Raw genomic sequence first — 24662 nt, 5'->3', positions numbered from 1 at the left:
GTGTCTAAAAGCATGTTGTGTTTTAATTAGGTCGTTGTTGAAGCCCCATGTATGAATCGCCGGTGGTAGTAACCTTTACAGACCAGATGGTGGCACATAAATTACTCTCATGTTAATGCTAGCTTTCACTGCAGCTGCGAGGTCAGATCGTTTCTTCCTTTTGACATTTTGCAGCACTTAATACTACTCTTGAAAGCTTATTACGTCTAATTCTAGGTAAAATGTTCCAGTTTTTAAAAGTCATTGTCCAATTTTAGAGCATCATTTATTTTCCAGTAAGCAGTTTGTTCTTCACTGTGTGCTCAAAACCTGTTGTGGTTGTATCTGTGAGATATTCAAGTGGTTTGATGGTTCCTTTGTATCCTCCATGAAGGCAAGACGTTATCAAAATAATATTTTTGAGGTGATCAGAGAAAACGACTGGGATGGCAAGCATGCAGATTGCAGACCCTCCCGACAAGTAAACCAGGAAAATGAACAGAAAATAAAATTGCAACAGAACAGCAGTGCTATAATTGTAACTGCTCTGAATTTCTGCAGATATAATGATGGCATGAAATGTTCACCTCTGCAGGGAGAATTACTTTTGTCTTGATTATGGGCAAAGGTGTTACTGTATATGATAACCATAAACATGTCATCTCTCAGGTTATTTTCTGCTAATGCGTTTGCACAAATTGAATAGCAGTAACTTTTTCAAAATGCAGATTAAAGAGGTGCATCACAGAAAGAAAAGCAGTAAAACACCAGCATTCGCTCTCCTTAAAACTTGCTGCAGACAGAGCCACTGGTGCTCTTCTTCTCCCTCCTCCCTCTGCAGTCTCTCTGCATGACATTGAATTAGCATTCGCCTGTAGTCGATGCTGATAAGCTCTGATTGTTCTTTACACAGCGTGCAAAAGCAACACCAAAAGGTTATCGGCTCTCTGCGGACCTGGCCGAGGCCGCCACTCCTGCCTCCACCCGGCGGTCCCCCTCGGGGCGACGCATTGTGGAACGAGGTGACGCGCTCGGCAAATTGAAAGAGAGGAGCACAATTCTTTGAATGTCCACTGGTGAGCCGAGGGAACGGGAGAGAGGGGGAGGGAGGAGGAGGAGGAGGAGGAGGAGCTGGGGCAAAGGAGGCCTTGTGACATTTTGCTGTTAGGTATTCCTGGTCCAGGCCTTGTTAACAGTCCGAAATGGCTCTTTGGAGTCTCACATCCCGACTGCTGCTATAAAGATCTGTCATCTTGTGGTATTTATTAAACCACCCATCATGTATGTTACTGCAAGCCCATACACACACACAATTATCGGTCTGTAGATATAAAGCCATTCTATCAGGAAATAATAGATATTGTTGACACACTGGAGGAGGAGCCATGCTTTTGCAATCATGGTGCAGTGAGGCAGTAGTGGAACAAAACAATCCAGAAACGTGTCATCTCATTGCACCCAACAGGCTGATGTAAATATTAAAACACAAGATGTATTCAATTCGGCTTCACCCTGCGCAGAGGTTCCTCGGTGAGCGGGGGAGAAAATCTAAAGTGACCTTGCTCTTGACACAGCAACATGCGGTGGTGAAATTTTCATTTTCACAGCCATCCGTCAGGCGCAACAAAGCGAAGATTTATCAGCCAGTTGCAGATGTAGTTTTGACTACATTACAGGGGCAGCAAAACTCAATTTCCAGGGGCACAGAATAAAAACGCTGAGCTGGCAAAGTGGCGGGATTGCTGACTAACCGTGGAGTGCATCAGCCCAGCCAGTAGGAGGCTGGCTAGAATAAATGCTGCTTTTGAATGCTGCCTCAGTGTCAGGCCCTCGGTATCTCGCCCTTGTTACTTTTTCAATGCCATCCATGACAGTGTGACTTGATCTATGATGACTTGATACATTTCTCCCTTTGCCGTGAACCGCCGAACGTTTCGTTGCAGCGTTGGTTGGGATTAGAGCGTTGCCGTGACAACTTCATCAACATCAGGAAAAACACAAGCAGCTGCAAAACGGCAACGCTGCAGTTTGGCTTTCTGCTTGTCCCTATCCATCAAACCTCTCCGTCCAATATGTTGGCACGCACGATTATGGCAGCATTTTAAAAGCTTATAAAGTACAACCACCCACACGCACAGATACAGCATCCGAAGTAGACTTTAAGCCTCGGAGCGGAAGATGCCTGAAAAATATCTGTCTGCTGCTATTTTTCCATCTAACAGTATCATTTACATGCTGCTATTATGCAAACGGCGGAGAATCATTCTGATTTTATTATGATAAGTGTCGGTTTGAATATGATTTCAGGGCCTGTTTGCAATGGTGGCAGCGTGCTGAAGCAGAGGTGAACCAGCTGGCTGTGGTGATTGGACGAGAGAGAGCGAGACAGAGAGAGAGAGAGAGAGAGAGACAGTCTGGTTTGACACCCGGGTGTCCTGTTGCAGGAATTGTTGGGGGCCCAGAGAGGCACCGCGGACGTCGGGCCATGCTCGTCAGCTGCCAGCGTCCCTGCTGGGCTACGGTTTCTGGACCTTCAACCAGATCACACGTAAGACCATCTGTCCCCCCCGTGCACAGTGCCAAGCCCTTCCCTCCACAGCACAACACAGCGCTGCCAGACGAGACTCAGAGACGAGCAGTGAGGCACAACAGTGAGTCTGATGTAATTCTGCCTCTGCAGAAGTAAAACATAACATCAAATTTTTACCAAAGCCACAGGCAGCTCATGTAAAATGCATTCAGATGAGGTACAAACAAAAAGAGACCGTTTCAGAAATGTAGGAAAGAGATGAAGAGCATGTTCATTGTGTTGAAAAGACGACACAGGGAAGTAGAGCATGCAACCAAACAATAAATTGTGTGTCCCCTCTGGTAATTTCATAATAATTCTGATGCTTCTATTGCCAAGTTTCCAACGAGATTTGCTAACTAGCTCAGCTGGGCACAGAAACACTGTCGCAGGTTTTAACAGGCTTTCTGGCTGATGTTAATTAAGCTTCAATAATGGATCAATTTGTAGCGGCCAGATTTTCAGCCCTCTGTCCACGACGCAGCGCAACCTGCTACCAGAGCCCCGATGGTCTTTCAGTTCTAATTATGACAACAGAACAGTCTGAAATTAAAAGGGTTTTAAACTCAGCCAGCAGCAGAGCTGTGAATGACTCAATACTTCAGCCCAGACTGTGGGTTCTGTTGAGCAACCTTCTGAATTACTGAGTTTCTGTTGCCATCTTTTGGGCTCGTTTTGAAGATGGCATTTATTTTTCTGTCTGTCGAGCTAGTTAAACAAGAAATCATCAAAAGGAGAAGTTACGCAGAACCGATTTTATAATCAGTAAGAAATGTATTTCATTCTAAAACCATTTTGTTGTTGAGCTGTTGCTCTGTGGAAAATATTACAAACACCAGACATCGATTCTTTTTTTTACAGCGTAATAGGGCCGGAAATCAGTTCTTTCCATTCTCTTTTTGCAATTAATGTCAAGCTGTTGCCAATAAGAATAAATCCTGTGTACAACTGGGCAAGAAGTGTTGACACTGCAATGAGAAATAGAACATTGCAGCCAATTAATGAACATATTAAGAATCAGTTAGAGAAGAGAAGACCAACTCATTAGTGGGTATTGCTGTTGCTCTAAAGAATAAGTCCTATAAAATCTTTATTATACTGAATTCATCAAGACAACGTGTAAACAGAGTGTCTCAAAGTCTCTAATAAAATCTTCTGTCAATTGACACTCTGCTTCTCTCTGCAGACGAGGTCAACAAATCTTTTCGAATGTGTGTCTGAATTATGTATCTGAATAAAAGCTTTTCTCTTGCTTAATATTTCAACATCTCTTTTAGTGTCAATAATCGCTGTGTGAACGTGTGAGGAGGAGCTTGCAGGAGCTTGCAGCCGCCACATAAACCTTCTCCCCGCAGCCTGCACACTCCTATCACGGTGGCCATCAGGCTTCATACAATTACAGTGCGATGTGGTGGCATAGCAACAAGGGGCCGCGGGAGCGGGAGAGAGCCAGGGAGCAGATTAGAGTGAGAGCCGGGTGACAAGCAAGAGGACGCACATAATCCTCCTGTGCAGTGTGCAGACTAAACCTGCACAGCAGTGACACACAGACGCACAAGAAAAAAAAGGCAAAAAAATAGGCTGTCTTTTTTCATGCGTTGAAAAAGACTAAGGAAAGAAGTTGATGCAGAGTGAGAAACTGCTGTGAGAATTAAAACAAATGAGGAATAGCACGAGTAAGCGCGTCAGGCTGCAGGAACGATGCAGTCGCCATCTGGCGATCAATTCCTGGGTAAGTCACATACATCGTACTTCATTCGCTGAGGGGGTAAGGTAAGCTTGTCGGTATGTCATTATGAAAGTGCAAATGCTAGCAGGATGACAAGGGAGATAACAATATTTGTCCAACTGTCTCCTTCGAGCCACCAGCAGCACACTGTCCTCCCCAAGGGCGACATCATAAGCAAGTTCATTATAGGAGCTCAAGCTTTTGCTGGGGATTATAATTGTGCAGATGAGTTTCTACACTTTTAACTCAGTGCAGAAAGTTGGCCCGTTACACTGGTAAAGGTCAAACTGCAAACATGGTCGGACATCAGCATATCAGTATGACAAGTGGCACTTGAGCCACTCTGCTCACACAATGGTACGTTGCTGGCTAACTGATAACATGCTGCAATATGGTTTTTGCTAATGCAAATACCGCTATGCGCTAAATTCCAGCAAACGGGCTGGCTGGGAGGGAATGCTTATCAAGATTTGTTGAGTTGTAACCCCCCCCACCAGCATGCCAAACACTCTTACTGACAGTTCAAAAAACATGTTAAGATGTGGGTTTAATTTCAAATCTGGGCTGTGAGATAATGCATGTGACGAATGAGTAACATAGTACCGATGCAACAAAGTTTTAGACGACATACTAACCTTCATAGTAGTTTCAAGTTGGTACATTAGATATTAATGCACTTTTCTGCTTTGAACTAAAAGGAAATTATTCTACAACCGCTTGCAGGTGGATTGGCAGCTGGAAAGGCTGATATCAATAAAACAAATTAAATGGGACAAATTATGCCCTTTTACCACATGTTGCTATGTCCTCTGTGTTCTGAATGAAATGTCTAAAATAAAATCTGGTCAAAATACCACAAGGAAATGTTTTTCAGTATCAGTAAGGTGGAAACTCCAAAATGCATTTCATTCTAAAACCATTTGTTGTTGAGATGTTGCTCTGCGGAAGATATTACAAACACCAGACATATCGATTCTTTTTTTATAGCGTAATAGGGCCGGAAATCAGTTTTTTCCATTCTCTTTTTGCAATTAATGTCAAGCTGTTGCCAATAAGACTAAATCCTGTGTACAACTGGGCAAAACGTGTTGACACTGCAATCTGAAATAGAACATTGCAGCCAATTAATGAACATATTTGCTACAAGTTATTAAATAAACAAATTATGGCCTTTTACCACATGTTGATATGTCCTCTGTGGTCTGAATGCAATGTCTAAAATATAATCTGGTCAAAATACCACAAGGATCATTGTTAACAGCACCGTTTTCAGCTCTGCTCAAAACGAAACGTTTGAGGTCTTAATGCTAATGAGCCGACAGATAAATGCACATATAGGTGAAAGAAGCAGGCAGGACAAACAGCAAATCAATGCTTTCACAGCTTGGCAACAAGACATTCCTTAAGGTTACTTGAAAGTTTTGTACGTCTTTAATGTAGTATTATTTCATTACATTTCATTTTTCATTGGAAATCATTTCAAATTAAAAAAATATGCCAGACAGCCACATTAACATGAAGAAGACCTATCAAAGTGGAATGTTCATAATATGTCTCCTTTATAAAAAAGGAGTGAAGGGTTGGGAGGCTAATTCAACCAGAGATTGTAATTGCTTCCTCAGTCAGTCTTCCATGGCATATGATTCTGCAGTTGACACTGTACCCATGTGTTATGTGGTTAATGCGTGCACGTCATATGAAACTCTGAGCCCATGTCGTGTCGGCCATGAGTCATTTAGAGTAGAGATTGCGTCATCATGGGATGGTTCAATAAAGGTTAAATCATAATTTTAAGAAGTGTGCTGAATGATGTCAACCAAACGTTGACTTTTACACATTATCGCCCCGGGGGAATCTGGACCATAGGAACTAGCCATTAATAGTGTCACGTCTCCAGTATGTGCAAAATACATATAGACAGTCAGAGTATGTAGTTTGGAAATTGGGCACATCGGAAGTCTGAAAGCAAATGAATTGAGTCAATACATCGGTGGGAGCACTGTCCATGGTGCTGATTCTGGAGCTGTCATTTACATTTATTCAAGTGCTATATTTGACTACAATTATGAGTTACTTTTTATAAAATCGAGTATTTTCCATTATATTGCTATTTAATACTTTTACACCACTACATATATAAGCAAAATATTCCCATTAACATATGTAAACATAATTTCATAACATACAATTAACATATTTAGGTATTTTACAGAAATGTAGACAAAACAAGATAAACCCAATTTATGATGTAATAGTAGAGAAAAGAAAATACTTTATTGATCCGCTGGTTTACTTTTAATAACTTTGGACGGCAAGGCCTTTTATCTGCAGGATCCTGGGTTTGATTCTCTTGTTGAGTTTTGTCTCTTATGATTACACACTTTACAAAATAAAAGCAAAACCAACAAAAGAAATGTTAAAGTTACAGCACCTCACGCAGATTGGGTTTCCCCAATCAAACATCTGCTATTATTATCAGCTTTTATTATTTACCACAGCAAACAAAAATGCACCTTGATGGCATTCTGTATTAATATTTTCTAACTGCTTGTTTGATTATTCTGTTTATTTGTTTTCTTAGATCAGTCTGGCTTCATTAGACAGTGAATGTACTGTAAATACAGCCACAGGGGGGGAGAAAGGGTAACATGATGCAAAAAAGACCCCCTACTGTAACTGAAAGGGGAACTTTATATCGTTCCCTTTAGTGGTTATATGCATCAATTCCTCTATATCACTCTACTCTCTATTTCCAAACAGGAGCTCCATATGTAACTGGACTTGGTCTCTTGGTCTGGAGGAGATCCATTTTCTCAGGCAGTCAGACCCTGCTGAAAGGAGATTTGTATTTTTATGGCTCTCTTGATATTGGTGCATTACCCACATCAGAGGGAATTTACATTACTTTGTAATTTCGAAGTGTGGAGTGCAAGACCACACCAATTTTCTATGATGTTTTTTTTTTGGTCCATTGGACAGATAGGACATGACTACCTGATATTATCTGCAAAAAGGAAAAGCATTGAAATTGCGAAGAATTCTATCCTCTGGAAGAAAAGGTCATTAGTATTATATTAGTCTAATTAAGTTTAAAAAAGAGGAATTAAAACCAAGTTAATGAAAAGCAAACCAGGTGTTGAATCTACATTAAAGTAAAAAAGATATCCTATTTGCCGAAGGTGAAGAATAGCAGGATCACAAAAGTCATGTAAACACACATCTCACCTCAAGACAGAGTTTGTGCCCTTTGATTACTCACGACAGTCAGTCCGCGTAAATGGTCCAACTTTAATTAAAGGTCACTCTTCTATATCCGCACATCTCAGAAAGCCAGAAGTGCACTCCTGCTGCTGCTGCAGTGAATGAGTTATATTAAGGTGACCCAGAGGACAGTGAGCCCTTGCTGCGCCAATAACTGCTCAGAGAAAACCAGCGGAAAGCAAAGCCTCAGTGAGAGACACAAAGGAATAAACACGTCTATAAGTCGGTAAATTTGGTTTATGTGCACAGAAGGACAAAAGGGGTATTAATTCAACAGGGTTACTGAATACACCCCGGAGATAAAAGGTCAGAGAGGAACTTCCACTTTAAAGCCTTGTGATTCCGTTGTCAGCAGAAAGCCCCTCAAACGAGCAACAGGTTGCATCTTTAATGCACAGGCTATTAATGTAGTGTAGGGTGTGGCGCAGTGGGAAGCCAGTTATAATCAATTTCCTGCTGCTGTAATCATAGCTCTCTGTGAGTTAATTAGCATATGCCGCGGAGAGGCGTCTGTAGAGCGGTGGTTAAAAGCAGTGTGGTGAGAGTGACACAGTCTCATGTCGGGGCTATTAGATTAAGGCCAACATGAGTCATTGCGCAATGAAACTAATGGTGCATCTGATACATGTGATACTTTCAGATCCAATCAGAGGCACAGATGGACTTTGCCTCATCGCTCTTATCATCCTCGTCTAGATACTGTCCAATAACACAGCGGGGGGGCTCCAAAGTACAAAATCGTATGTTAGAAAGTGCATAAACGTCACACATTCTGTTCTTTGAGCAGGAGGATATTATAAAAACACCAGAGAAAGTGGGAAAGTCCACATGAAGAGGCACAAAGGCACAACGACTAATTTAGAGTCTAATGCAGACAAAAGATCTATGTCTGGGTCTGGTGTTTTGTACCTGAAACAGGTTTTCATTATAGGAGCTCAAGCCTGAAACAACTTTTTTTTTTAATAGAAATTCTGACAAATACGACATTGCTCATTTTCAGCCAGTCAATGGTTCTCTAATGCTAGTTGTTATTGAGCCATGTTAATGGTCATGTATTGTAAGGGGCTGAAGGGCGGGACAGTGGAGGGAGTTTATATTCCAGCCAAAAGCCTTCCACCCACACCATCAGGGGAATGGAAACCTCACTCCCTCATCAAGGGGGGTACAAAAGGCATGACGTCGAGGGGGAGACAGGTTGGGAGAGGAGCAGTGTTGGGGCTGCCGCAGCGCGCCACGGTGGAGATGAAACCCCGGTAAAGCAGATAGAGCAGTGATTCTCAACTGGTGGGTCGCGACCGAGGCCTCGTTTTGTGCATGGCCGGGTCCCTGGAATGAGACTCCACCATCAATAGTCATTCATAATAGTTCCACCTGTGCTGTTCATGTTAGAACTTAGTCAGAAATGTTCTATTTAACTAATGTATTTTTTGTCAAACAAATTCGATTTTAAGTTTTTTGGCATTATACATTTTTTATTTGCATAGCGTTTTTCTCTATTTTTTGGGCCTAACTCCCACGTTTAAAGAAGTAATGAATTAGTCCAAGGCATAGATTCATACTGTGGATCCCATGAATGCAAACTTGAAAGAGTTCTCACGCACTGCGCTGAATCTTATTGTTCATCTAGTAATCGATCAAATGGTCACTACAGCTGATACAGCAATGCCTATCATGGGAATAGGAGGCCCTTCAATGAGTGAATCAAATCAAAGCAACGGTTCCGAAGGACCAGCTTTCATGGATCTTTCAGCAGTTCAGCATGCATTCAACTCACCGTCTACACATGCCGGCCTGGCCCTGGTGGTGCCGGCGATCTGGCCTCTCCGGCAGGCGCAGCGGGCCGTCTGCCTTGCGATGGTGCGACGTGGGACGGTGCTGTCTCTGTTGAGCATCACGATCTCGCAGGTTCCCACCGCCAACTGGCCTGTCGAACACGGCGGCGAGGAGCAAAGTACATCACATTAGCAAAATGAGAGTTGTGGTGAACATATTGCAAAGGAGAAGCGAGTCCTCCAAAGGTGCAACTACCGGCAGCCTGGGGAAAGGGCCGTTCATGTGGTCTGCAGAGGACTGAACGGTTTAATGCTCACATTTAAAATCTCAAATGGAAAAATGAGAAAGTGTTCAAAGCTTTACATGCAGCAGGCTAGAGGGCTTCTTCACTTTTTATAGAGTATGGCTGGATGATCTGTTGATGAAAGTGTCTCCTGTGGAAAACAAAGATGCGATCAAAAAAAAAAAGTTAATAACCTACCAGACTAAAGCTGCATGAACGTGGAAAAATAAAGTTGTTGCAGAAATGATGTGCGACTGACTCGGTTGACACGGAAACAGCAGGTCGACCTTGTGGTCCTATGCTGACCGAATTTAATACTGAAACGGTTTGTTATTATTATAGGTCAATAGTCTCGTGTTTTAGAGATAAACAAGCTTTAATCGCAGTAAATTGCGCAAATGTGCTGCTGCATTTGGAAGAACAAATTCAACAAACTATATCTATAGATGAGATTTTGGGTCGCGCCTTTTTCATCTAGAATTAGAGGGAGGTTTTACTGTGGCCTTGAACAAACAAATCAATAGCCTGCTGAACAACAGGAGTACATCTTACATTACATGTCATTAAGCTGACATTTTCACAGCAAGTTTGTTAATAAGTGCATGTGATAAGTGAAAGAACTATACCAACGTTTCTGCTAAACCTTCACCAAACATTCCTCCTTTGCACTGCTGTTTCTAGGCGCTTCCCAACGCCCTCAAAGGTTCATTAAGTGAGATGCTAACTGCTCCGTAGAATTAAATGTCTGTAACAATGGAAAAGGTTGATCAACACAAATTACTCCTAAAATTGCCTCGGTAGGACCTGAGAGGTTTCAGGAGCTACTAGTTTCATATCAAGGCATCTTGGAAATATTCCAGGTGATGCATGTGGTTTTGTTTGATTATGGCGGCCTTGTGACCTTTAACATAAGGTCAAGATGCGCCTGGGGAGAATGGATCCCACAAGTTTTTGTTATTCCATGACCTTTCCCTTAGTGTCACCGTTACCCAACACTTTGGCCCATAACAAGGATGATTTAGCCGTAGCTTCATGATCCACAGAGAAGGACAGATGAACCATGTTCATTTTCACTCCAGCTGCACCGCCTCAAGCGCCTGCTGGCCGAGGACTTTTGTCCAACTGTTTTTCCCTGTCAGTGACTCCACAACCCGCAGAATACCAAACAAATCTGCTTCTCCCTTAATTAATTGGTGGTTGGGTTGTTAGTCTCAGTGACAGCTTCTTTTTGTGATTTAGGCCGATAAGATTTTGGTGTTTTTTTAAAAACACACATCACCTCCACGAAGAATCGCTCTGCACGCTATCTTTTAGTCCTGCTTCCCTTCACCCAGCCCACCCCCCCGCCAGCCACCGCCCAGCCCACCCTCCACCCTGTTTCCGCCGAGGCAACTCCCTGGATGGTTGCTGGGTGCTCGGGGGACAGAGCTGCCATCAGATATTTCAACACTGAACAGATGAATGAACTTCATAATAAAACAAAAGCCTCAAGGAGGGTGAGCAGTAAGAAGGGGGGCGGGGGGGGCTTTGTAACGTGCCCCTCAGTCACGGCCAGCGGTCCATCATATGTGCAGGAGTTAATTCATGTGACAGGGGTTTCTGTCACTCAGCAGCGTGAAGACGCTTGGCCTCGTCTCTATTTCACGTGATGAAATAAATGCTCACGCGGCGGCGAGGAGGAGCCGGTCGGCTGAAGGATTGGCGCCGCGCGGCCGTTGAAGGCCTCGGACGCCGTCAGACGTCTAGAGGGCTACACGAGGCCGACACAGAGCACAGATACCGTCTGTCAGCGCTGACTGGCAGCCTGATGACCTTAACACTGAATCACAACAACGTGGACTCAATGTGGTTAAAACACACACACACACACACACACAGCTCAGAGCTAAGACGCGGGTCTGCGCGCTACATATCGGCGCTTTGATCAGACACGCCGCGGATTACAAACCACCAGCACAAACATCTGAGTATCTCCGCCTGAAACCTGCTGCCAGGGGTCCACGCTCGCTTTCACAATGCTCCCCTGATTCGATGTGCGTCAGAGCCGAGCTGTCAGCTGGTGGGCATGACAACGTCAAACTATAGATGCATCAAACTAGCTGGCTTTGACCTCATCAGGTGAATGTGTAAAAAAACGACTAATTCCTGTTAACATCGCAGTCTGCTCTTGAATTAGACTTATCCATAAAACCTTGCCTTTGTTTTGGCTTATCTTCTTTTTTCTTTCTTGTTTGTGTCTTTAATTAAGACGAAGTGCGAATAAATCAGCAGTTAGTCCTGACTGATAAAATACTTTTGTCCGATTTAACAGACAAACACATCAGACACAGAACCGCAAAGCTCCCATTTGAAATGAAAGCAGATTGGGAGCAGCGAGAAAGGCTCTGATTCTCCTCAGGGAATTTGCCATAAAATGATATGACAGGCAGCACTGAACGAACTATGACAAGGATTCCATTTCCATATTAAAACAATTTCCCTTTATAGATTGTAATTACTCGCGGGCTGCTTAAGATGGAAGTGAGGTTTTACAACGTGTAATTGGAGAGGGTGCCTTCGAAAACTACCGAATCAAACCGTATTTATTACAAATACCACTTCATGTAAAGCTAGTTCAGTTAATTATTCATGACAATATGTAGAGACCCCATTCTGGCTGGGCCCGGCTCAAATGTTCTGGCATTGAATATAGCCTGTTTTTTTTCCCCCTGACAGTCAATCAGACACTAATCACTACACTGGCATACAATAATAAGTCTGAGTGATTATAGCCCTCACACCGTATGCTTGTTTCATGATTGAAGTGCCCTTCTCTAGAATAAAAATTGGACTGTCAACAGAGCGCTCAATTTAGAGCGTACGACAGACATATCACCGTGCATCAAATCAGATGTGAATGAGTCTGATCTTTTATGGCAGATTTGAAGAATCGGGAGACACAATGCGTTTTAACAATGCAGGTAATCAGTCAAAATTGATTTTGTGGTGGCGGCTGTTTCCACATTTTAAAATGTGATGAGAAATGACTAAACCTGACAGTACTTAACATAAGCTTCACTCTTCAAAGTCTTATGTTCACAAATGCAAATCATTTTTTTTTTCATTATTGGTTATGGAGGCATTGACCTACTCAAACGGACGGCTTTCCAACCTGAGCAGAACAAAGAATGTCGAACAGCCTTTTTTTCCCAAAGAGCTGCATTGCATCCAGAGAGGAAATACAAGGCGCAGCTCTCGGTCCGGTGTCTTGCTCGGAGACACAAATGGACAAGAGGAGCTGAAATGAGCCATAACAGCGTAACGATTAAATCGCCTTCCTGTGGTTCTGGGCTCAGAGCAGCAAATGCTCACATTTGACAAACTGAAAAAACGAGGATGGGCCTCATGCAAGAACCACTCTAACACACAGATTTGTTCTGAAGTGATTTATTAGAATCTGTTTTGTTCACTGGTTTCCTCTTATTTAGATTTTTATCTTAGCTACCAACAAAATTGCTTTCAGACCTTGCAGACGAGTTGTGGGAGGATAGTGCTCCTTTCTCCGCAGGCTGGGGAACACTTGTTTCCTTCAAACATCGCGATGCCTCAGTCTCATTTGATTTACATGCTGAAGGAAAAAAAGAATCAACCGGGATCCGATGTTCATGCGTCCTACTTTCAATCCAAAAAATAGCAGTAATAAAAATTAGGTAAATATTATAAATATTCAACTAGTCGTGAACCGGTGGTATTCATTCACTTAAAATTAGCCATTAGGACTTCTGACATTTGTGTCGGTAAGGCACAACACTCAGACTGCCATTTTAAGTAAAAAAATAAGATTTAGGAATGGAGGTTGCAACTAAGGTTTATCCACTTGTGAGTCAGTGAGTGAGTCATCATGGCAAGATGTTGTCCTGGAGGTGCCTACTGGAGCTGCAACTCGGAGTCATTCGCCAGGTGTCTCTATTTCTGTCCGTGGACAGATCATGTGACCACGACCACGTGTGTAGTTGAGATTGAAATGATGGTTTGATTGAAGGTGGTCGTGGCACCGTTGACTTTTCTCATTTTCTCATTGTTATTTTTCGGTTGACCCACTAATGTCGTTGTCGTTTCAGGCCTCACAACGTCAGAATGCCCGTTGTTTGGGGTTTTTGCTTATACATAACTAATCAATTCATTGAAGTCTATGCTGTGTAGTTCACCAAGGTCAACCACCACTTGATGTCGTATCACAGTAGCCTTGAAGAAGGCATTTCAACATAACAACATCTCAGTGGCCTGGATTAATAATCCACAGCGGTTTGTGATTTCATCCTCAGTGTTTGGAACCAATCTTCCCTTCATGCTGGTTTTTGATCTCGCCGCTCTGTCCGTCGCTAACAGCTCAAGACAACATCAAACAGTAACCTTGTTCTACTGAGCATATGGCAGGCGAGGCGGCCACCGCCAAGTGCTCATCTCATCACCCCAACAGCGTTCGATAAGGAGATGCAGAGTAGGGAGCACGTAATTTGACACCAGGTGAAAGAGGCAGATGTTGAAGTGACCTGCTCTACGCTTCCTGACACCACAGTGGTGCTCTGCTGCTGAACAAGTGGGGCACCAGAGCAGTGGAGTGAAACACGCGCCTTATATCAATGTGCCTGCTTCGAGGGAAATACCACCGCTCGACTTCATCTGCCATTTCAATAGTGTTCGGCAGTCCAATCAATAGTTATGCGAGTTAACAACTCTCAGCTGAAGTCGGAAGACCCGTAATGGTGCCCAAGTATGCCGTTTAATATAAAGCTGATAGAAATGAATCAGGAACAAGGGCAAAGAGAAGGGTGGGGGCAGCCACGGTGACTCCTGGAGATGAGTGGTATGTTATGCTGCTGCGGGATGAGGCACATTTATCTGCAAGTAGTAAAATGAGCGCCGAGTTGGCCGGCACTCAGTCCACTCTTCATTGTTCTGCAGAGCAGCTCTGGCTCTCACTTCATTATGACGCTGCAGTTTGGAGTTGTCTGCCACGGAAAGCTCTTGGCATACACAAATGCGTACCTGCGCTGTAAAAAAAAAACCGGTGCAATTTCTTAAAACTGCACCGAGCACAAGTTGTGTGCAGTTGCAAGCGCCCAGTGGGGGACCCCAGACGTGTGCTCTATTTGTTCAAATGTAATCCTCTTGTCAGGTGTGCGCACTGCTTCGCCCACAGGGGACGATAAATTGAAACTTCTGGTTGCGGCAGTAGGCTGGCGCTCCCCGGGGAGGAAGCCGGACTCAACAGTGTTAGGTCGTTTCCTCCCTCTCACTGAAGAGCAGCAGTGTGCTGTTTAGTCTGTTAACGTCACTCTTCTGGACATCCAGGTCTTTTGCGGTTCAATTTTGTCTTTAAACCGCTACCACTCTCCAACATTCAGCGCTGCCATTGTGTGACATTGCCGAGGGCTGCTTTGAAATAGAAAATATATTCGCCTTACCTTCACCCAGCGCCAGAGCTGACACTGTGATTCGGGCCTGTTCTGAGACACGCCTTGGACGGCACACGCGATGGAGGTGGCTTTTCTGATAGATTTCTGTTGCAGCGATGCAGCACAATCTGGGCTGCAGAGATATTACAATATAGAGTACACTCAGACAATTGGTCGTGGATGAATGCAGACTCGAGGCGTAAAGAGTGAATGTACAATATGGCTTCCAAAGCAAACAGTAGCTCTGTGATGCAGAGAGCACGCTGATGCCACGGTGACTCACTTTGCATTGCATAGCCCTCTAGAATGCCCTCCTTTTTTGAATGCATAGGAAAGGGTGAGCATCAGAAGGCCCCTATTAGGACCCCAAAGGGGTACAGTAATGCGTTGTTGTGAGAACCAAGGTTTCGATATCAAAGCAAAGGCCTCTCCGAGAGCATGTTTCATGGCATCTGGCAGAAAATAGATCAGAACACAATAGTGAGGGAACAGAACTCACATCATTTACACCACTCTGCCAATGATGGAGCAGTTTGAAGCCCAGAGCTTTCCACGGAGAAAATAACAATGCAGAAAAACATAGAGCGGTGCACTATACTCAACCACAAGGGAGGGCAAAGCTGAAGGCTAGAAAGAATTCATGATCAGGGAGCTATGAAATATGAGCTTTGTGAACTGCCAAATTGATTTAGCGGTAAAAATTATTTTCTCTTTGTTCCATAAAGATGCTCATACTCATACTCCGCTCCGCCGCCTATAGAAGCAGACCTCGACGATTTGCTTCGAATTTAGAGCCAAGGTCATAATCAAAGTCCTTTCGCATGCTTAATGCCTTCTTGAAGAAGACTGGAATGGAAATCATCCTTTTCACTTCAAGAAGTCAGTAATTCTTTGCTACTCTGATTAGTTTAACGCTCGAATGGATAGGCCCTGCTCCCTGAGTTAGAAGAGAATGCACCCAAAGATTGTTGCAATTCCTCATTCTAGTGAGGACCGGCTGTCTCCCACAGAAGAGCTGATTTCTTCAGAAAATGAAAAGAATAGAGAGAGGAGCCCTGATGGCATCCAAAACAGTTTACCAGGATGAAATCAGCCTGGTTTGGGAATGACGATTGAGCAGGAGAAATCAGAGTCAGGACGCAAGAAGAGTGGACCGTCGTCATCAACGGAGCTCTACTGATTTTAAAGCCACAGTGACTCGTACGGACGCTTTGTGACACCGGAAAGATTGTTGGAAAAGTTGGCTTCTCACGTCCACCATTATTCACAAGCAAAGCCACACGTTAATCGTGACACTTGCTGTAGGTTGCACTTATAATGAGTGTAGGATCCCTGCAGGTAAGGTCAAGTGATCCAATCCACCGCGCCGTATTAATGACACGTCAACATTTCTAAGTTAGGACAAAAGGGCCCCAACCGCCAGGAACTAGCCTGCAGCAACAGAACAAATACAACATTGCAACAATAACTGACATTTTTATTTAGAAAGTTGTTTCTCATTCAGCGACCAAGGAGCAAGCGGACCAATCTATCAACGTTCCTTCTCCTCCTTTTGAATCTCCACCAACTTCCAAGAAATGTTCAGCTTCAAGGACTCTCTTTACCAGCTCGTTGCTCTTTGGTTCGTCTTCCCTTTAGTGTTCAGGTGGTAAAATGGTTTTATCAGCTGCAATAGCATTCGTTGGATCAGAACTGGAGGAAAATTGCACTGAAATGACAAAGAAAGGATAATGGAAGCTGTTCTTGATAGAAAATATGTCTTTCGCTCTTCTGCGGATTCCAATTGACAGATTGTTCCCCTTCAAAATATTTTTTGAACCTGTAGTGAACTACCGTTTTGAAGGCTTGAGTCTGACTTTTTAGCTTAAAGGACTCCCTGCTTTATGGCCCATTTTTCTCTAAATGGATCATCATTTTCTAAATCAACATCATGCTATATTTGGTCATGTTTACAATGTTTACTAAATGAACTATTCAAATGTAGGGTCATTTTCTTATAGACTTCTATACGATCTGACTTCTTTTGGAAACCAGAGGAGGCGTGCCATTAGAAAGAATTAAACTTTTAAACACTTCTACAGCAGCCTCACTTTTCAGAACCTGTTACACAACCATGTGATCCACTGTTAATACAAGTATATATATATATATATATATATAAGCTTTAAAAAGGGGGGTTATGTGTCTAAACAAATGGTTTGATTGACAGATGATCTTTGGAAAGTGACGTGCATGTACATTCCAACAGTAAATACTTAATTGATGCTTCATAGAGGCTTAAATATCTTGAGGAATGCCATTTCTACGATGTAAAAAGGCCTCATGTGATCAGATTATTTTAGAAGGAACATTTGTATGTTCCCATGTTCTTGGCATCTCAGTTCCTTGAGCTGGGTTGGAGCAAAGGCCAACTGTCCGTCCACCTCAACTTACCAAAGTGGCTAAAAATGCTCCATCGCCTCCTCCTTTTATCTCACACACACACACACACGCACACACACACACACACGCACACACACGCACACACACCCAAACGTGGTCGACCAAGCAAGCAGGAGTTGCCACCGCTCTCTGACTGCACCACTGAACCGGAATGTGGTCCAGCAAGAAAATCCAGACATTTCCAAATTTATCGTCAAATAAACAGGCAACGTTGAGAGCGGCTGACAGGCCATTGATCGGGGGGGGGGGGGCGCTGGCCCAATGGTGGGCGCTTACAGGGCTGCTGCGCTTTGATTTCCTGTCCTGGCCGCCATGACGGATGAGCTACGGAGAGGGTGCAGGCGGCGCAGCCTCCGACCGCCACAAGGCGTCACCTCTCTGCCCCCCCAGTTCAACCACAAGCGCTAATGCTGGTAACGGAGGGCAGTGGCAGTGGCAAGTTGGAGTAGCTGGTCATAAAAGGAATGAGTGATTTGAATCCATCAGCGGTAAGCGGTCATAGAAAGTCAAATTCATACTGTAAAGTAGCCGATAAAAGTGTCAATTAAAAAAAAATCAGTGGTGCACTGATCAACTCTCAAAACCGCCGTGGCTGGTCAAACTTGACAGTTTCAAAGGAGGGATTTGGGGAGGATTTGAAGATTACAAGTACGGATTAAAAAAGACTTCATGCTTCATTCTTTAAATTCAGCTCAGGGCTGGAAGGAGGAGTGAGCAACACACAGAGAATGTCAAAGCTCAAGTCCAATCCAGGAGTGTTAACTAGGCCAAATCCAGCAAAAAATCTACTCACGCCAGGAATATCAAGGGTAGTAAAGTTTGCAAAACATCGATTTAACTATTTTGTACAATAACACTCTAATGAGATCATTTTTCGGGGTGAAAATGAGTCAATAATAAATGTCTGAGGGGAAGAGGAGGGTTGATGTTAACTCCTCAGATAACTCTTGAGGGACTTGAGAGACATTTCCGTGCACAGGCAGTTCATTTTTCACGGATCAGTGTCTACTTTTGTTTCCGGCAAGCTGCCAAAAATATTGACGTAGGCAGCATTCCTACTTCACACCGCTTATTACGCTGCTGGCTAAAATGCTTGATTAAGAGATCTAATCTACAAAAATGTAGTGTTCAACACCCCCTAACAAGTCCCATTGCTTTACACTGGTTCTCGTGGGTCTTTAATGCCACTGAATCTGAAATAGTTAGTAGTGGACAGAGGCCAAATGAGGTGAGGTGAAACATCCTTTTGCTTTCTATTCTGTCAGGGTGGAGGTGTAATTGCACCAGCAGATGTATTATTCAAGAGGTAAAGCATGGATGGATATAACCTTAACCAGAGTGCGATGGTAAAAGGCACAAGTCGGGCCTCCCCCTGTCGGCGCCGAGGATTAAAGCAAGTAAACTGTGTTGCTTTGTTACCTGAAGCTCCATTATACTTGCACAAAATCATCTTTCCACTAGAGAGCCTGCATCCGAATCTAAGGAACCACTATCTTACATTACTGTGACAATATGGTTATAGGTAAGATCACATGCAAAATGAAACTAAATCCAATATTGTCACCACAGGCTGACTGTGGTGTAGCGCACAATTATATCAAATCAGATAACAGACCACAAGGTGCAACAAGGTCACCGTGAGTTGAGTGGCGATGAGCACATACTCTTACAAGTCTCCTCGGGGGGGCTTTTACAGGACATCATGGGGATTTCTTTCATCACAGGATATGACCACACCAGCTGCATGCCAATAAGAAGCCCTCGGACACAATGCTGATGCTGCCAAAGTAAAAAGAAGTGTCCTTACCCTCTCTGAGCAGATGGGAGTAGATGAGCCAGAGGAGCAGCAGGCAGCAGAGTGACGCACCTCCACCTGCGGAGAGCGTCTTCACTCCAGACTGCATCCTACACCTTCAGCCTTGTTTCGTTCTCTTCTCTTTTCTTTTATGATTATCCAAACTTTGGACGCTCGCGTCGCTCAGATGTCGCTCAGATCGGCGGAAGAGTGGCTGATCCACTGGCGTCTCCACAGGCTGTCGTCGGCATCCATTTTGAGGTTATAGAAGGAGAGGGGCTGATAGTAATCCCCCCCCCCCCCTTTGCTTTTTAAATTCCCTCGGTGAGCCGCATATCCATCCAGGCTGCTCACACAAACACACGCGCACTAAAAAACGCACGCACACACAAGCACGCGCGAACACACACACAGCCCACAATGTCACCAGATCTGGCCAAGTTTACGCAGCTGTGGTCTCAGGAGCTAAAATTCACTGGCAGCAGTGAGCATCAGCGCCCCCTCCCCCTCCCCCCTACCCCCCGCAGCTCTGATCCTCACACGGAGACGCTGTTGATGTAGTAAAAAAAAAAGAAAAGCCGCTCACAGGACCCTGGATGCCTCCTTCGACCTCCGAACTGTTCTTATTCCCAAACAACTTGCGCCCGGAGCGCGGCTCCGTGCGCCTCTACAGCGGGACGCGCGAGCTAACGCGGGCGGACATGACGAACATACCGATCAGCAACTTGCCCGACAACGTCCGAAGCCAGCTTTCTGTTGTTGGTTTTAACTCAACAGCTGAGGGCGCAGGTGCGTCATACGTGGCCACGTGTGCGCCGCAGCTCCAGCCTCAAATGGCGCGTTGCAACAAGCGCGGCGGGTGTCGCGCAGCGCGCGCGGAGAAGTTGGGACACACGTGTCACCTGTACGAGCCTTGGCGCAGGGCGCTGCGGAGAAGTGCCCGCGGTGATGCTTTGCCCCTCGTGCTCGACGAAAGAATAACGATTACTGAGGCTTCCCGTCCTCGCAGAGTACGGGGGGAGTAACGGATGAGTTTGTTTTAACCAGCCTTACTCCATCCCGGGAGGCTCAGTTTGCGTTGCAGGCGGTGCCGAGGAAGAGGATTTCCTCCATTCGATCCGTGGAAGGAGACACTGCTGCTGCACCCGGAGTTGCCTTGAGTTACAATGTTTCCATCTGCTCACTCTCGCACTCACACTCTCTCTCTCTCTCTCTCTCCCCCCCTCCCTACACACACACACACACACACACACACACACACACACACACACACACACACACACACACACAGTGCCCCAATTCCTTCTGCGAAGTGAGAGGAAGAAAAAAAACTTCCAGTATAGAAATCCCAAACTGATGCTCATTTACACAGAGATGTCCCATCCCGGCCTACAGGGAGACACGGAGCAGCAGCAGCTTCCTCCTCCCTTTCCCTGACATTGTCTCCATGTTTGTGGGCCTGAGGACTCTGAGTTTAAATGAAAAAAGTCGTTTCAGAGTAGTGACGGTATAACATGTGCACTGCCTAAGCGCTCTTTAAGGCACGGGTCACATGCCGTTGCCGACCGCATCAAGTCTCAAGCGTGCACAGGGTTCTGAAAGAAGCCAGTGGATCTTCTGAACGAGCACCATTAAAGACACTGGAGGACATTTACTTTAACGCCCCCAATCAACTGCAGTGGCTTTTTATTTTAACAAAGGCCTGTCTCACAATCACTGTGGTGTTAGAAAACTGCTAATTGTTGTGTATTGAACGGATACTTCGCCAATTTGCCACCTTATGTCTAAAAACCTGCTGATGTGTTTTGCTTTACTATGCCCAGCTGTAGCAGCGCACACAGGAAGGATTCAGCCTGCCGAGGTGCGATCTGTTTTCAGCCAACTAGTGGAGAACAACATTTGATTCTGTCAGAGTGACGTCCCAGCCTGGGTTTCAGTGTAATTAATCATAATCCATCACTGTGACTGACAGGGCAGTGAAATTCTGCCAGTTTATTTTTGACCCATCACACTTACTCGCATATTTACCAATAACAGAAGTATCGTATGAGAATGATTATTTTTAAATGTATTGGTTATGTGCAGGTTGTAATAGTATAGTCATGCCAGTGTGTGCAATTTAAAAGAGCTGTGGTTAACAAAAAATGTGAAAAACGTTTTTCTTTCTCTCATTCAGGCTGGGTGGTTATGCAAATGCATGATAGCTGTCAACAGGGGATTATTCGCTTTTATTAAAGACGGTGTGACGACCCTCCCACTCCAGCTGCCTGTGTTCCTGCTCTGCCAGGGTTTCCTGTTGGGAGGAGCTGGAACACTCACCTCCCTCACAAGCCAATCTGATGGGAGCCTCCAAGAAGGCCATAAAAGACCGAACTTTGAGGAGTGTCGCTCTCCCTCAGCAGGGCCTCAGCCGCACCCGAACGAACTGAATGTGTGTAGTGGAAATAAAACAGTGTCCGAAAAGTGTTCACAGGCTGCTTCGTGGCGCCTACTCCTGCTAGTGTGTGGTGTTGTTGGGTCGTTTTTGGCATTTAGTTGTGGCGAAGTGCAAACATGGATTCATTTACAGAAAAAAAGACTCTGCTGTGGAACAATGGGAAGCAAAAAAAGACTCGACAAAAGCCTTCATGCCATTGAGAATTCTCAATTGGCCATAGAGGTGAGTGTGACGACTCAGTATGCTTCAAGCTTAATTGGTGCATATTGGTGGAAAGTGACAAAGTTGCACAAATGAAACCTCATATACGTTCCATATGGTTAAACAAGCGCTGACTGTAACTCAACTGTTGGGAGGAAGAGGCCTTTTGGAAGGAACGAAAGCAGGGATTATACATATTTCAGATATATCAGAGTATTTTTTCAGTTCGCTGCGGATTCCTCAAACACAGAAAGCCGGAGAATGTTTCCTCTGTGTGACATTTTCCTGTGTGTCTGGAGGAATGCGGCGCGTTTTGCTCACTTTCAGACACTGATGAAACTTAAAACGATGAACTCTTTGGATATTAGACACATCACAGTGAGTGCAGCAGATAACGTCAGCTTTGGATAACACCGCTCTGTGCACCAGTCATTGAGTTAATTGCCCAGCCTACATAGCTCTGAACATCTGGAAGCATGTCTGCCAACAGCTGCCTATGATATTGAGTCACTTGTTTCAAACATCTACTTTATCGTATCATGTAAGGACTACTTTGCTGTGCCAGGGAAAGGGGAAAAAAAACTTTCATAAAATATCCATGAAAAAGTCTTGATGTACTGAATGTCCAACATCCTTCACTATTCCCTACACACTAAACAGGAAGTTCTGTGTAGAGGACTGTGTAGTGAGCTCATGAATAAAAACCTTTGGTTGCAACTCAAGCATTTGTCTCTGCCTCATTTATTAGGTCAATTCATGGGTTTTCGTGAGAGGTATATATTTTTTGCTATTGCTTAGAGCGAGTGAATTTAGGCTCCCCTTCATTAGAGTGATGCAGCGTATTTTTGTCAAGGGCTTTAATTGTGAAAAGTAAAAAAGGAGTTTAGAGTAAAACGGTATGCGCTGACCCAATTATACATATAAAATACTTTTTGCTCTAAATTAACATGACTCATATACCAAGAGCCTCAATTGGCACACCTCATTGCTTGTGGTACCAAAAAACAAATGAATCAATGAGCATCAAGATACTCCACCTTTCACAATAAAAGTCCTTAACTTAAATTTGCTGAAATAATGAATGTGAAGGGAAGATGGAGAAGGGAAAAGGTATTATGTTTCAGACCCCCATGCTGCATGGTTGCACATACTCCAAAACGTTAGCATAGGTGTAGCATATGTGAATGCAACATGCAGCATAACAGTAAATGACAAGTTAGCATAGTGAGAGTAAAATAAGAAGAAAACCGTATTGGGACACCCCAAATGTATGAGCGTGAGCATTAGGCGACGCAGTCATTTCAGGAGTGTGATTTGTTAGCTCATATCAAATGAGGAAAGGCCAGACCCGAGCGGGCCCAAAATCTCCACCAATCTCCACCAGCTGTTCTCACGCTGCGCTTTAATGCCAGAGAGGAGCATATGGTGCATCATTCTTTGTCTTTGGGCCATTCTGCAAAAAATGTAAAAGGTGAGCGGATACTGCCACTACTGTTAAAATTAGTTTTTAGGAGATTTGCTTCCTTTGTCGAGCCAGCTTTAGAGTGGAAAATAAGAATAAACGTGTCAGACAAACCGCCCAACACGCTGTTGCAGTATTTGTACTTCTTAATTGTGCTGTCAACTCATTCAAGCAATGACATATATTTTTCCAAAGCTATTATTGTTGCTCGCATTGGCTCGCATGTCATTCTCAGCCAATGTGCTGTAAATTAAAGGTGGTGGTGTGCAAAAAACGTCTATATACAGTATATGTAGACATCTATATATTTTAGTAAAAGTCAGAGTATTTGTAAAGTAAAAGGCATACTTTGAGACAACTGAATCTACTTGTAGTCTGAGGATGTCTTTTTATACTATGAAACTGGCTTGCTCTATGGATCCACTGTCGTATAAAGAATATCTGAAATGTACTTGTACTTGTTCTTGTATGGCACTTTTCTAGTTGCTCGAAACCCTCAAAGCATTTAAACACTACATGTTCATTCGCAGCAACGTGGGCCCAGCTCAGTGTTTCGCCCAGTCCCACACTGACATGGAATCAAACTTCAGATCCTTTGATTAAAGGTTGTAATACGGAGTCATTCAAATATGATTGTGAAGTGAATTCTTACCTCGACTCCCTCCAAATGGCTGTACAACTGTACAAGACAACTGATGCGTTAGACCAGTGGTTCTCAACTCCGGGACCCACCATCACCCCTTAATGACAAGCCGTGACCCAAATCGATCGGTCAACAGGGGGGGAGGGGGGGGTGCTTTCGCGTTCTAATTGCCGCGCTGAAAACATGGACGGATGACCCGGAAAAAAACGACACTGCATTAGAGAAAGTCCCTTCAAAATAAAATCACAGGATGAATTTTTTTAATTTTTCCCATGCAAAGACCCGCTAGTGGGTCGCGACCCACCAGTTGAGAAACACTGCGTTAGACTGAACTCAGAACACAACTGAGACTTTACATGCAATCAGGCCTTGCAAACGCATGTGTGATGGAGAGTATGTCCAACTAACACAAATAATAAGAAAACAAAAAGTCTTGGCTGTATTGCTTATAACTCATGGTTAGCACCTGCATGGAGATTTCAACGTCTCAAGTTGTCTTTTTTAAACAACACAGAACCCCATCAGCTCCGTCCGGGCTTGACTTGAAACCAGCACAGCTCCCGTCCCGATTCTCCCGATGGGAGATGGGACGCGGCCGGGACCTCCTCTCCCCGCTCCTGTGCACACAAGAAAGTCATGTCGACAAAGCG

General features: G+C 44.2%; 1 protein-coding gene across 2 annotated transcripts in view; it reads right to left on the bottom strand.

Moving 5' to 3' along the window:
* tafa5l (TAFA chemokine like family member 5, like) overlaps window positions 1-19778 on the bottom strand; it is a 32642-nt gene extending 12864 nt beyond the window's left edge. For both annotated transcript variants that reach the window (XM_062563342.1, XM_062563340.1), the window contains exons 1-2: window positions 19282-19778; window positions 9313-9462 (exon numbers count right to left, since the gene is read on the bottom strand). In XM_062563342.1, the coding sequence (XP_062419326.1) occupies window positions 9313-9462; window positions 19282-19378 (247 nt within the window). In that variant the 5' untranslated portion in view covers window positions 19379-19778. The remainder of the gene's footprint in view (window positions 1-9312; window positions 9463-19281) is intronic.
* Between the last annotated feature and the right edge of the window lie 4884 nt (window positions 19779-24662).

Source organism: Pungitius pungitius, chromosome 1 (genome assembly GCF_949316345.1).
Source record: "Pungitius pungitius chromosome 1, fPunPun2.1, whole genome shotgun sequence".
Taxonomy (NCBI): domain Eukaryota; kingdom Metazoa; phylum Chordata; class Actinopteri; order Perciformes; family Gasterosteidae; genus Pungitius; species Pungitius pungitius.
The sequence above is the reverse complement of the archived record's forward strand: the minus strand, read 5'-3'. Positions and strand labels throughout refer to the sequence as shown.